The sequence below is a fragment of the Scyliorhinus torazame genome, chromosome 14 (assembly GCF_047496885.1).
Source record: "Scyliorhinus torazame isolate Kashiwa2021f chromosome 14, sScyTor2.1, whole genome shotgun sequence".
In the NCBI taxonomy this organism is placed as follows: domain Eukaryota; kingdom Metazoa; phylum Chordata; class Chondrichthyes; order Carcharhiniformes; family Scyliorhinidae; genus Scyliorhinus; species Scyliorhinus torazame.
The window spans coordinates 167,116,884-167,129,422 of record NC_092720.1 but is presented as its reverse complement, the minus strand read 5'-3'; the positions used below and the strand labels follow the sequence as shown (position 1 = coordinate 167,129,422).

General features: G+C 46.1%; 2 protein-coding genes across 2 annotated transcripts in view; one reads left to right on the top strand and one right to left on the bottom strand.

Annotated features, from left to right (window-relative positions):
- Positions 1–7,837, top strand: part of LOC140390195 (uncharacterized) — a 64,695-nt gene extending 56,858 nt beyond the window's left edge. Inside the window, exon 3 of the mRNA XM_072475145.1 lies at positions 5,459–7,837. Within this exon, the coding sequence (XP_072331246.1) occupies positions 5,459–6,316 (858 nt within the window). The 3' untranslated portion in view covers positions 6,317–7,837. The remainder of the gene's footprint in view (positions 1–5,458) is intronic.
- Positions 1–12,539, bottom strand: part of LOC140390194 (uncharacterized) — a 114,909-nt gene that overhangs the window by 79,230 nt on the left and 23,140 nt on the right. The window lies entirely within an intron of this gene.

Sequence of the window (12,539 nt, the reverse complement as noted above, 5' to 3'; positions counted from 1 at the left end):
CTCACTGTTAAATTATATCTGATAATGCACCTTGATGTATTTTGTGACCTTTTCCCATGTTATAGGTGCTGTACAAACTAAGTTATCGAACCTTCTGCAAATGGGAACAGTTTCTCTTTATTTACTCTGTCTAAACCCTTCATGATTTTACAATAACAAATCTGCTCTCAACCTTCTCTGTCCTAAGGGCAACAATCCCAGCTTCTCACATCTATCCACATAATTCTAATCCATCAATCCTGGAGTCATTCTAGTAAATTTCTTCTGTACCCTCTTAGAACATAGAACATAAAACTGTACAGCACAGTACAGGCCCTTAGGCCCACGATGTTGTGTCGAACTAGTCTAAAACTAAGATCAAATCAACCTACTCCCAATCATTCCAGTGCACGTCATATGCCTATCCAATGACTGCTTGAAAGTTCCTAAAGTGTCCGACTCCACTACTGTAGCTGGGAGTGCATTCCACACCCCAACCACTCTGAGTAAAGAACCTACCTCTGACATCCCTCCTATATCTTCCACCATGAACCTTATAGTTATGCCCCCTTGTAACAGCTACATCCACCCGAGGAAAAAGTCGCTTAACGTCCACTCTATCTATCCCTCTCATCATCTTATACACCTCAATTAAGTCACCTCTCATCCTCCTTCGCTCCAATGAGAAAAGCCCCAGCTCCCTCAACCTTTCCTCATAAGACCCACCCACCAATCCAGGCAGCATCCTGGTAAATCTCCTTTGCACCCTTTCCAATGCTTCCACATCCTTCCTATAATGAGGTGACCAGAACTGCACACAATACTCCAAATGTGGTCTAACCAAGGTCTTGTACAGTTGCAGCATAACCTCATTGCTCTTAAAATCAATCCCCCTGTTAATAAATGCTAACACACTATAGGCTTTCTTCACGGTTCTATCCACTTGGGTGGCAACTTTCAGAGATCTATGGACATGAACTCCGAGATCCCTCTGCTCCTCCACATTCTTCAGAACCTTGCAGTTAACCATGTAATTCGCATTCAAATTTGTCCTACCAAAATGAATCACCTCACACTTACCATGGTTAAATTCCATCTGACACTTTTCAGCCCAGCTCTGCATCCTATCAATGTCTCTTTGCAGCCTACAATAGCCCTCCACATTATCCACTACTCCACCAATCTTGGTGTCATCAGCAAATTTACTAACTCAACCTTCAACTCAATCATCCAAGTCATTGATAAAAATCACAAATAGCAGAGGACCCAGCACTGAACCCTGTGGTACACCGCTGGTGACTGGGCTCCAGGATGAAAATTTACCATCTACCACCACCCTCTGTCTTCTATGTGATAGCCAGTTACTGATCCAATCGGCCAAATTTCCGTGTATGCCATGCCGCCTTACTTTCTGCATGAACCGACCATGGGGCACCTTATCAAACGCCTTACTAAAATCCATGTATACGACATCAACTGCTCTACCTTCATCTATGTACTTAGTTACCTCCTCAAAGAATACAATCAAACTTGTGAGGCAAGACTTACCCCTCACAAATCCATGCGGACTATCCTGGATTAAGCTGTATCTTTCCAAATGATCATAAATCCTATCCCTCAGGACCCTTTCCAATAATTTACCGATGACCGAAGTGAGACTAATCGGCCTATAATTCCCAGGGTTATACCTATTCCCTTTCTTGAACTAGGGGACAACATTCTGCTCTCTCCAGTCTTCTGGCACTATTCCTGTAGACAGTGAGGACCTAAATATCAAAGCCAAAGGCTCTGCAATCTCATCCCTCGCCTCCCAAAAAATCCTAGGATATATCCCATCAGGCCCAGGGGACTTATCTATCCTCAGGCTTCTCAAAATTTCAAACTCATCTTCCTTCCAAATATCTACCTCCTCCAGCCTACCAGCCTGTATCGCACTACCCTCCTTGACAACATGGCCCCTCTCCTTTGTGAACACTGAAGGAAAGTATTCATTTAGGGCCTCTCCTACATCTTTAGACTCCATGCACACATTCCCACTACTGTCCTTGACCAGCCCTAACTTCACCTTAGTCATTCTTTTATTCCTCACAGAAGTGTAAAAAGCCTTGGGATTTTCCTTGATCCAACCCGCCAAGGATTTCTCATGCCCCCTCCTAGCTCTCCTAAGCCCTTTTTTGAGCTTCTTCCTAGCTATCTTGTATTCCTCAAGTGCCCTAACTGAACCTTGTTTTATCATCCTTACATAAGCCCCCTTCTTCCTCTTGACAAGACATTCAACCTCTTTTGTAAACCATGGTTCCCTCACTCGACCATTTCCTCCCTGCCTGACAGGGACATGCATATCAAGGACACGCAGTATTTGCTCCTTGAATCAAGCTCCACATCTCAATTGTGCCTATCCCTGACAGTTCCTGTTTCCATCTTATGCTCCCCAATTCTTGCCTAGTCGCATCGTAATTACCCTTCCCCCAGTTATAAATCTTACCCTGCCGTATGTTCCTATCCCTCTCCATTGCTATAGTGAAAGTCACCGAATTGTGGTCACTAACTCCAAAGTGCTCTCCCACAATCAAATCCAACACTTGGGCCCGGTTCATTACCCAGTACCAAATCCAATGTGGCCCCACCTCTTGTCGGTCTATCCACATATTGTGTGAGGAAACCCTCCTGCACACACTGGGATAATAACAGCCCCATCCAAACTATTCGAATTATAGTGGTTCCAATCAATATTTGGAAAGTTAAAGTCACCCATGACAAATACCCTGTGACTACCGCACCTATCCAAAATCTGCATTGCAATCTTTTCCTCCACATCTCTGTTACTGTTTGGGGGCCTATAGAAAACTCCTAACAAAGTGACCGCTCCTTTCCTATTTCTAACTTCAGCCAACACTAACTCGGTAGACAGATCCTCCTCAAAATGCCTTTCTGCAGCCATTATACTATCCTTGATTAACAATGCTACTCCTTCACCTCTATTACCACCTTCCCTAATCTTACTGAAACATCTAAACCCCGGAACTGCCAACAACCATTCCTGCCCCTGTTCTATCCACGTCTCCGTAATGGCCACAACATCGTAGTCCCAGGTACCAATCCATGCTTCAAGCTCACCAACCTTATTCCTGATGCTCCTCGCATTGAATAGACACACTTCAAACCACCTTCATGCCTGCAGGTCCACTCTTGTGACCTTGGTACCTTCCTCAGTACTGCACTACCCTCAACTTCCTGAACTCCAGCAATGCTATCTCCTGGACTACAAATCAGTTTCCCATCCCCCTGCCAAAGTAGTTTAAACCCCCCACCCCCCCCCCCCCCCCCCACCAAGAGCTGTAGCAAATTTCCCTCCCAGGATATTGGTGCCCCTCTGGTTCAGGTGTTCCCCATCCTGTTTGTACAGGTCCCATCTTCCCCAGAATGTGCTCCAATTATCCAAGTAACTGAAACCCTCCCTCCTACACCATCCCTTAGCCACGTGTTTAACTGCACTCTCTCCCTGTTCCTCCCCTCGCTAGCACGTGGCACTGGCAGCAAACCAGAGAGGACAAAACGGTCTGTCCTGGCTCTCAGCATCCACCCTAGCTCCCTGAATTCCTGTTTTATATCCCCGTCCCTTTTCCTACCTATGTCATTGGGACCGATGTGTACCATGACTTGTGGCTGCTCCCCCTCCCCCTTAAGGATCCTCAAAACACGATCAGAGACGACACGGACCTTGGCACCCGGGAGGCAACACGCCAACCGTGAGCCTCTATCGTTGCCACCGAACCGCCTATCTGTACCTCTAACTATAGAGTCTCCAGTTGCTAATGCTCTCCTGCTCTCCCCCCTTCCCTTCTGAGCCATAAAGACAGACTCAGTGCCAGAGACCTGGTCACCTGGTCTTCTTCATAGAATTCATAGTATCCCTATTGAGTCTGCACTGACCCTCTGAAAGAGTACTCCACACAAGCCTACTTCGCCGCACTAGTTCTATAACCCTTTTACCTAACCTATACATCCCTGGACCCTCAGGGACAACTTAAAATGGCCAATCCATCTAACTTGCACATCTTTGGACTGTGGAAATAAACCGGAGCACCTGGAGGAAACCCACGCAGACACAGGGAGAAAGTGCAAACTCCACACAGTCACCCGAGGCCGGAATTGAGCCCAGGTCGCTGGTGTTTTGAGGCAACAGTGCTAACCACTGTGCCACTATGCCACCCACCTTCAAAAGTCGTTTGTTGAACATCCCCCAGGCAGAATGAGCCTCTCTCGCCAATAGGCAGACTGAATATACAGTCTCAGTGAGCAAACTCCGTCTACAAACTGTCCAACATCTTAATCTCTAACGCTTGGAAAAGCGCCATTAAATTCTTAAACACGTTCACTGATGGGTAAAAGTACACTAATGACACAATCTCACAGTGCGTCAATAGCCTATTTTACATTCCACCCACTGACTGTTGTCATGTGAGTGTCCCTTTAAGAAAGGTTTTGTCTCTTATCATGTGACTTGTAACACATTGGGCTGTGGCTATGACGTGAGAGGGGGTTCTAGTTTCAATTTGACTGCTTTGGACTGCAGAAGGAGAAAGAAGTGTTTTCACTGTTTTTCTCTGTTCTCATTTTAAAAGCTGTTCCAGTAAAAAGCCAGTGGCTAACTACCTTGGTAACTTTAAAGATAGAGTTGCTTTCTGGAAGGAGTTTGAACCTGCTGGTTGGGACTGGATCAGAATTTCAGGAAAAGGACCAGTCCATTCACGTGAGAATACAGTGTGCTGGACTTTGAAAAGGGGTTTTGGTTTAATTGAATTTTGTTATTGAATTGGAACAGCTAAGGGGAAATTTATTAAGTGTTATATACATAGATTACTGTAGCTGTGTGGTGTCTTTATGTTTGTAATTGATAAAAATTCTTGCTGTGTCTGTGTGGTGTCTTTATGTTTGTAATTGATAAAAATTCTTGCTGTGTTTTTATATATATGTTAACTACATTCTTAGAATAAACCTTATTTTGATTAAAGTGTTTAGGAAGTCTGATGAATCACACCTGCAATGAAAGCTTTTGTGCTCATCCTAGCCAAATTCAACATAAAGATTGTAGGTCAGGTGAACTTCATAGGTTTGGCGTCTCTAAGCCCTGGCCCATAACACTGTCTTTTCCATTGTCCTCGGTGCTGGGGGAGATGACAGTTAGAGCAAGTGGAGGGAAGGAGGGGGGCTGGAGTGGAAAGAAAGTAGCCATTGAGGAGCCAGCCCCTACAGCAAAGTGGGAGAGGGAGTTGGAGGAAATCATATTTCCTTTTCCTGTTTTACAGAAGGATTGCTCTGTACTACACCAGAGAGTACATAGAGGATAGACACCACAGATAGATCCTGACCATCATCCAAGGAACAACTGCACAACCACATGGAAGAGAAACCATTCCAGAGTGAGGTGAGCAACCAAGAATGGACACAGTCACCGACACTCCTGAATCAGCCACACTTTCACATAGCTGAGAAGCTGTTCAGGTGCGAGATGTGTGAAAAGTCGTTCTCAAAGTCCTGGAACCTCCACAGGCACCGGCGCATGCACACAGGGGAGAAACCATTCACGTGCGAGGTGTGTGACAAATCGTTTTCACAATTATCGACACTCCGCACACATCGACGCATTCACACAGGGGAGAAACCCTTCACGTGCGAGGTGTGCAACAAATCATTCTCACATTCATCAACCTTCCGCGAGCACCAACGCATTCACACGGGGGAGAAACCTTTCAAGTGTGAGGTGTGTGACAAATCATTTTCTGACTCATCGACCCTCCGCGTTCACCAACGCATTCACACAGGGGAGAAACCATTCCGATGCGAGGTGTGTAACAAATCATTTGCACAGTTATCAACCCTCCGTGCACACCAACGCATTCACACCGGGGAGAAGCCAGTCAAGTGTGAGGTGTGTGACAAATCTTTCTCGCAGTTAGGGAGCCTCCTGGTCCATCAGAAGATCCACACAGGGGAGAAACCCTTCAAGTGTAATGTTTGCGATAAGGCTTTTGTAAGATCTTCAAGCCTCCTAATTCACCAGATGATTCACACAGGGGAGAAACCCTTCAGATGTGAATTTTGTGAAATGGCTTTCATCCAATCCTCCGATCTACTGAGGCACCAGAGGATTCATACAGGGGAGAAGCCCTTCAAATGTGATGTATGCGACCAAGCCTTCACGCAGTTATCGACGCTCGTGGAACACCGCCGCATTCACACTGGGGAGAAACCATTCCCGTGTGATGTATGCAACAAATCTTTCTCGAGGTCATCGTACCTCCTGCTCCATCGGAGAATTCACACAGGGGAGTAACTCTTCAGGTACGATCCTGAAGCATCGGTAGATCCACACTAGTGAGGAAACATTGTGAGGTGTGTGACAAGGCTTTCACACAGTCAGCGTATCTGCTGATCCATCATCACAGTCTCATGTTAGGTACAGTATCGGTGTGAGTTCTGTAATAAAATCGTCACTCCTTTCTCTGTCCACTTGGAATAGTGAACACACATGGGAGACAAACTCTTCCGGTGTGACATGTGTCAAGATTGTTTTCGCTCCACCATACACAACCATCTCCACACAGACTTGGGCCCAGTCACCGGCTTCTGTTATATTGAACAGCCAAGCTCTAATTTTAATGTTGTGTCCCTTTGTTCTGGACTCTTCCACCAGAGGAATAGTTTCTCTCTGAATAATCTATCAAGCCATTTAATCATCTTAAACACCTCAATTAAATTACCCCTTAATTATCTACATTCCAGGGAACACAAAGTCAGTCTGTACTTCCTGTCCTCATTATTTAACCCTTTTATCCCCAGGAATATTCTGGTGAATCTATGCTGCACTCCCTCCAACGATAATATATCCTTTCTGAGGTGAAGTGGCCAGACCTGAACACAGTTCTCCAGATGTGGTCTAAACAGAGCTCAGTACAGCTGGAACAGATCTTCCACAAGGACACACAAAATCAGGACCACTAGTGCTTGATGTGGTCCAGTCAGATCTATCAATGGTTGGTCAACCAGTTGTGTACCAAATATGCTCAAATCCCTTGGATGGGAGAAACAGGAATTTGACCAGGAAGGAAGAGAGTAAAGGTAATGTTGGGAAGAAGGATGTAGAAGGTGGTGACAAGGGAGTGGTTAAACGAGAAGCATAGTGAGGAATGGGGCGTTAAAGGGCTGAGAGTTGGGAATTAAATAGCGCTGAACACGAATGGAAAGTGATTGGTCCATGGACCCACATGACCACTGGACCTCTATAACCATTGGTGGGTTTGTAAGATTGAAACAAGCTGTATCCTGTGTCACTGAAGTTCAGTGTCATTTCTGACTATTGGAATTGGGAGCTAGACGAAAGCATAGGGATTTTAAAGAAACTTCTGTCTATTATTCTCAGAGTTTTCCCTGGTGTGTGTCATAAAGTGAGCCAGCTCTCAGGATGAGTAGTATCGGCCCCTGCTTTTCTTGGTGATGTGAATTATAGACAGATCCTCTTCAGGTGATGGGTGTTTGACTAATACCATGGGTAATGTTTGTACTCTCCTGTCTGGGAGGCCTACTATCCAGAGTATGGTGAGGGAGTGGGGGGTGTCTCGACAGACCTGAGTTCCCTCAGCCCATCATACCTCGATGTAATAACAGTGCGACGTTTTCACCATACACATCTTCTAAGATTCATTTCAGGTGCTGGGAAAGATCTGGAGTCATTTTCAAATGTTTTGTTATTTTGGTTGATTCAAAGTTGGTGCAAACTGAATATCGTGTTATTGTTTGTCTGTAATATCAGTCTTCTGTATCAATTTGTAACTCACAATAAAATTGTTTAACTGAATCCAAACTAGCCGTTTTATCAGCCTGGTGTGTTCCTATTGATTGAAACACTCCAGAGCCTACAGTAGGGGTCCTGTGCACAATATATTGGTCAATGTCACTGTGGCTGGTGTACTTTCTCCATCAATGAGTTTAGAATGTCCAGTTCACAGAAAACAGAATGTTTCCCTGAGAAAGAAAGACTTGCATTTTTATATCAACTTTTCATGAACTCGGGATATCCGAGTTGTGAATGTAGGAAATATGTGCCCTGTCCAGTCTCTCTGCCATTTCCTAATTACATTCAGTAAATTTCTTTGTCCATTCACTTTCATCACTTTCTCATTTGCTACTTGTCCAGTTAATCCTTTCCATTCTCTTCCAAACATACAATTCAAAGAGTTCTGGCAATTTTGTTGCATCTTTCTCTAAAGTTTCACATCAAGTACTTTTATCATCTGCAAACTAACTGATGTTATAATTCACTCCCCCAATCTTAACATCACTTTCTGTGCCTTCAAACTCCTCTTTGACCAAAGCTTCTGTATAGACACCAAAGAGGACTGGCGATAGACAACACTCTTTGAACTCTGTCCAATTACACATGGTTCCAACACCCCTTTGCTCACTCTGTTACTGTTTATTCCAGGTACAGATTTCATACGTGTCGTCAATTCCTCCGGTCTACTCCAATGTCTTTCAGCACTGTCAAGAGTTTAATCCAGTCAACCCAATCAAATCCTTCTCCAAAATCTAGAGAACAAAAATAGAATTTTTGTCCAAACTCTAAACTGTTTTCACTCATTAATCTAATTCTGCCAATTGCTGCTCTTGTCTCTCTTCCTCCATCAAATCTAAACTAGCCATCTTTGATACAACTCTGTGCATTCCCACACACTCTTTGTGTTATAACTCTGAGCACAACCTTCAGAACATGGACAAGCAGATTAATTATGGTTTCTTTTGTAGGGTGGTATTATAGTCTGCAAGAAGTCCTCTGGTCATTCTGATATGTAACTAACTTTGCACATCTCAGTAAACATTTATGTTCAGTTCGTCCCAATGATTTTAAGCAGTTTTATAAGTATTTAATCTGCTCATTTATTGTTCCTCTCATCTCATTCTCTAGTATTTCTGGTCCAGTGATATTTATGTCAGCATTACTCTCTTCCTCATGCTCAATCATTTCAAAGATTTTATCTTTTGGTTCAATATGCTCCCTCCATATTTTTTTCTGATTTCATCAGATTTTGTGAATAAAACATTTTCCTTATTTTCCATTGCTGCTGTTTTCACTCCTTTATGCTGAATGCCAGTAATCTCCTTTTCTTTTGCACACATAAAAGTCTACCCTTCCAAATCTTCAAATATATCACACTGCTCTTTTTAAAAAAATATATATTTTATTCAAAATTCTTTGGCCAAACAAAACAATACAAAGGTTTTCCTTTTTTGACAATGAAACAGTATAAATAACAGTAGCCATTTTAACAAATAAATAAATAATATGTAAACTAAATGGCAACTGCGATATCAAAAATAATAACTCTCCAAAAATAAAATCGAGCAATCCAGTATACATAACCTGGTACAAATATCTATACACAAACATCCCTGAGGACCCGCCTGGGCCCCCCCCCCCCCCCCCCCTTGGTTGCTGCTGCTACCTTCCCATTTCCTTTATCGTTCTGCGAGGTAGTCAATGAACGGTTGCCACCGCCTGGTGAACCCTTGAGCCGAACCCCTTAGTGCGAACTTTATCCGTTCTAGTTTTATAAACCCTGCCATGTCATTTATCCAGGTCTCCACGCCCGGGGGTTTGGCTTCCTTCCACATAAGCAATATCCTTCGCCGGGCTACTAGGGACGCAAAGGCCAAGACATCAGCCTCTTTCGCCTCCTGCACTCCCGGCTCTTCTGCAACCCCGAATATAGCCAACCCCCAGCCTGGCTCGACCCGGACCCCCACCACCTTCGAAAGGCAGTGCCGGATACGACCAAAACATGTGGGTGTGGTTTACTGGGCTTCTCGAGCATCTCCCACACCTATCCTCTACCCCGAAGAATTTACTGAGCCTTGCTCCGGTCATATGCGCCCTGTGCAAAACCTTGAATTGTATCAGGCTTAGCCTGGCGCACGAGGACGAAGAGTTTACCCTTCATAGGGCATCTGCCCACAGCCCCTCTTCAATCTCTTCCCGCAGCTCTTCTTCCCATTTTCCCTTCAGCTCATCCACCATGATCTCCCCCTCGTCCCTCATTTCCCTGTATATATCCGACACCCTACCATCCCCCACCCATGTCCCTGAGATCACTCTATCCTGAACCTCCTGCGTCGGGAGCTGCGGGAATTCCCTCACCTGTTGCCTCGCAAAAGCCCTCAGTTGCATGTACCGAAATGCATTCCCTTGGGGCAACCCATATTTTTCCGTCAGCGCTCCCAGACTTGCAAACGTCCCATCTACGAACAGATCTCTCAGTTGCACAACGCCCGCTCTCTGCCATGATCCAAATCCCCCATCCATTCTCCCCGGGACAAACTTATGGTTATTTCTTATCGGGGACCGCACCGAGGCTCCCGTCCTTCCCCTATGTCGTCTCACTGCCCCCAAATTTTTAGTGTTGCCACCACCACTGGACTTGTGGTGTATTTCTTCGGGGAGAACGGCAACGGCGCCGTCACCATTGCTGTAGGCTGGTTCCCTTGCAGGATGCCGTCTCCAATCTCTTCCACGCCGCTCTCTCCCCTTCTCCCATCCACTTACACACCATTGAGATATTGGCGGCCCAGTAGTATTCACGTAGGCTCGGTAGTGCCAGCCCCCCCCCCCCCCCCCCCCCCCCATCCCTGCTACGCTGCAAGAACTCCCTCCTCACTCTCGGGGTCTTCCCGGCCCACACAAAACTCATGACACTTTTCTCAATTCTCTTGAAAAAAGCCTTCGTGACCATCACCGGAAGGCACTGAAACACAAAGAGGAATCTCGGGAGGACTACCATTTTGACCGCCTGCACCCTACCCACCAGTGACAGGGGCACCATGTCCCATCTCTTAAAATCCTCCTCCATCTGTTCCACCAATCTTGTTAAATTAAGCCGGTGTAAGGTTCCCCAACTCCTGGCTATCTGAATCCCCAAGTACCGGAAATCTCTTGTTACCTTCCTCAGCGGTAAGTCATCTATTCCCCTGCTCTGCTCCCCCGGATGCACCACAAACAACTCACTCTTACCCATATTCAGTTTATACCCCGAAAATTCCCCAAACTCCCTGAGTGTCTGCATTATCTCAGGCATCCCCTCCACTGGGTCCGCAACATACAGCAATAAATCATCTGCATACAAGGATACCCGGTGTTCTTCTCCTCCCCTGAGGACTCCCCTCCACTTCCTGGAGCCCCTCAGTGCTATGGCCAGGGGCTCAATCGCCAGTGCAAACAGTAACGGAGACAGGGGACACCCCTGCCTCGTCCCTCTATGAAGACGGAAGTAATCAGACCTCTGTCTGTTCGTGGCCACGCTCACCACCGGGGCCCTATACAGCAGCTGTACCCATCCAATATATCCTTCTCCAAAACCAAATCTCCTCAGCACCTCCCACAGATAATCCCACTCCACTCTGTCAAATGCTTTCTCGGTGTCCATCGCCACCACTATCTCCGCCTCCCCCTCTGGTGGGGGCATCATCATTACCCCTAGCAACCTCCGTATGTTCGTGTTCAGCTGTCTCCCCTTAACGAACCCAGTTTGATCCTCGTGGACCACCCCCGGGACACAGTCCTCTATCCTCGTCGCCATCACCTTAGCCAGGAGCTTAGCATCTACATTTAAAAGGGAAATGGGCCTGTAGGACCCACACTGCAGCGGGTCTTTTTCCTTCTTCAAAAGGAGCGATATCGTTGCCTCCGACATAGTCGGGGGCAGCTGCCCCCTTTCCCTAGCCTCATTGAAGGTTCTCGTCAAAAGCGGGGCCAGTAAGTCCATATACTTCCTGTAAAATTCCACCGGGAATCCGTCCGGTCCCGGGGCCTTCCCCGCCTGCATGCTCCCAATCCCTTTTACCACCTCCTCCATCTCAATCTGTGCTCCCAGTCCCGCCCTCTCCTGCTCCTCCACCTTGGTGAATTCCAGCTGATCCAAGAAACACATCATTCCCTCATTCCCTTCCGGGGGCTGAGCCTTACATAACCTCTCATAAAATGCCTTGAACACCCCATTCACTCTCTCCGCTCCCCGTTCCATCTCTCCCTCCTCATCTCTCACCCCACCTATCTCCCTCGCTGCTCCCCTCTTCCTCAATTGGTGGGCCAGTAGCCGACTCGCCTTCTCTCCATACTCATACTGTACACCCTGTGCCCTCCTCCACTGTGCCTCTGCCTTACCCGTGGTCAGCAGGTCAAATTCCCTGTACAGTCCCTCCTCCGATGCTTCCGCATATTGCCTGTCCACCCTCAAAAGTTCTTTCAGCAATCGCTCCCTTTCTTTACCCTCTTGCTTCCCTTTATGTGCCCTTATGGATATTAGTTCCCCTCCACACTGCTCTTTTAACCATTGTTGACGTGTCTTTTCTGTTTCTCTTCTTAACTTGTTATTTAAATGTCTATATTTCAGCGTGCCATCTGCAGTGTGGATATTGGTATTGATGGCCTCCTTCTGCACTGTAGGGATTCTATGATTTTTCTGTTTTCTTCCTCTTCCATCCTTTGCAACATTGCAGTCATAACCCAT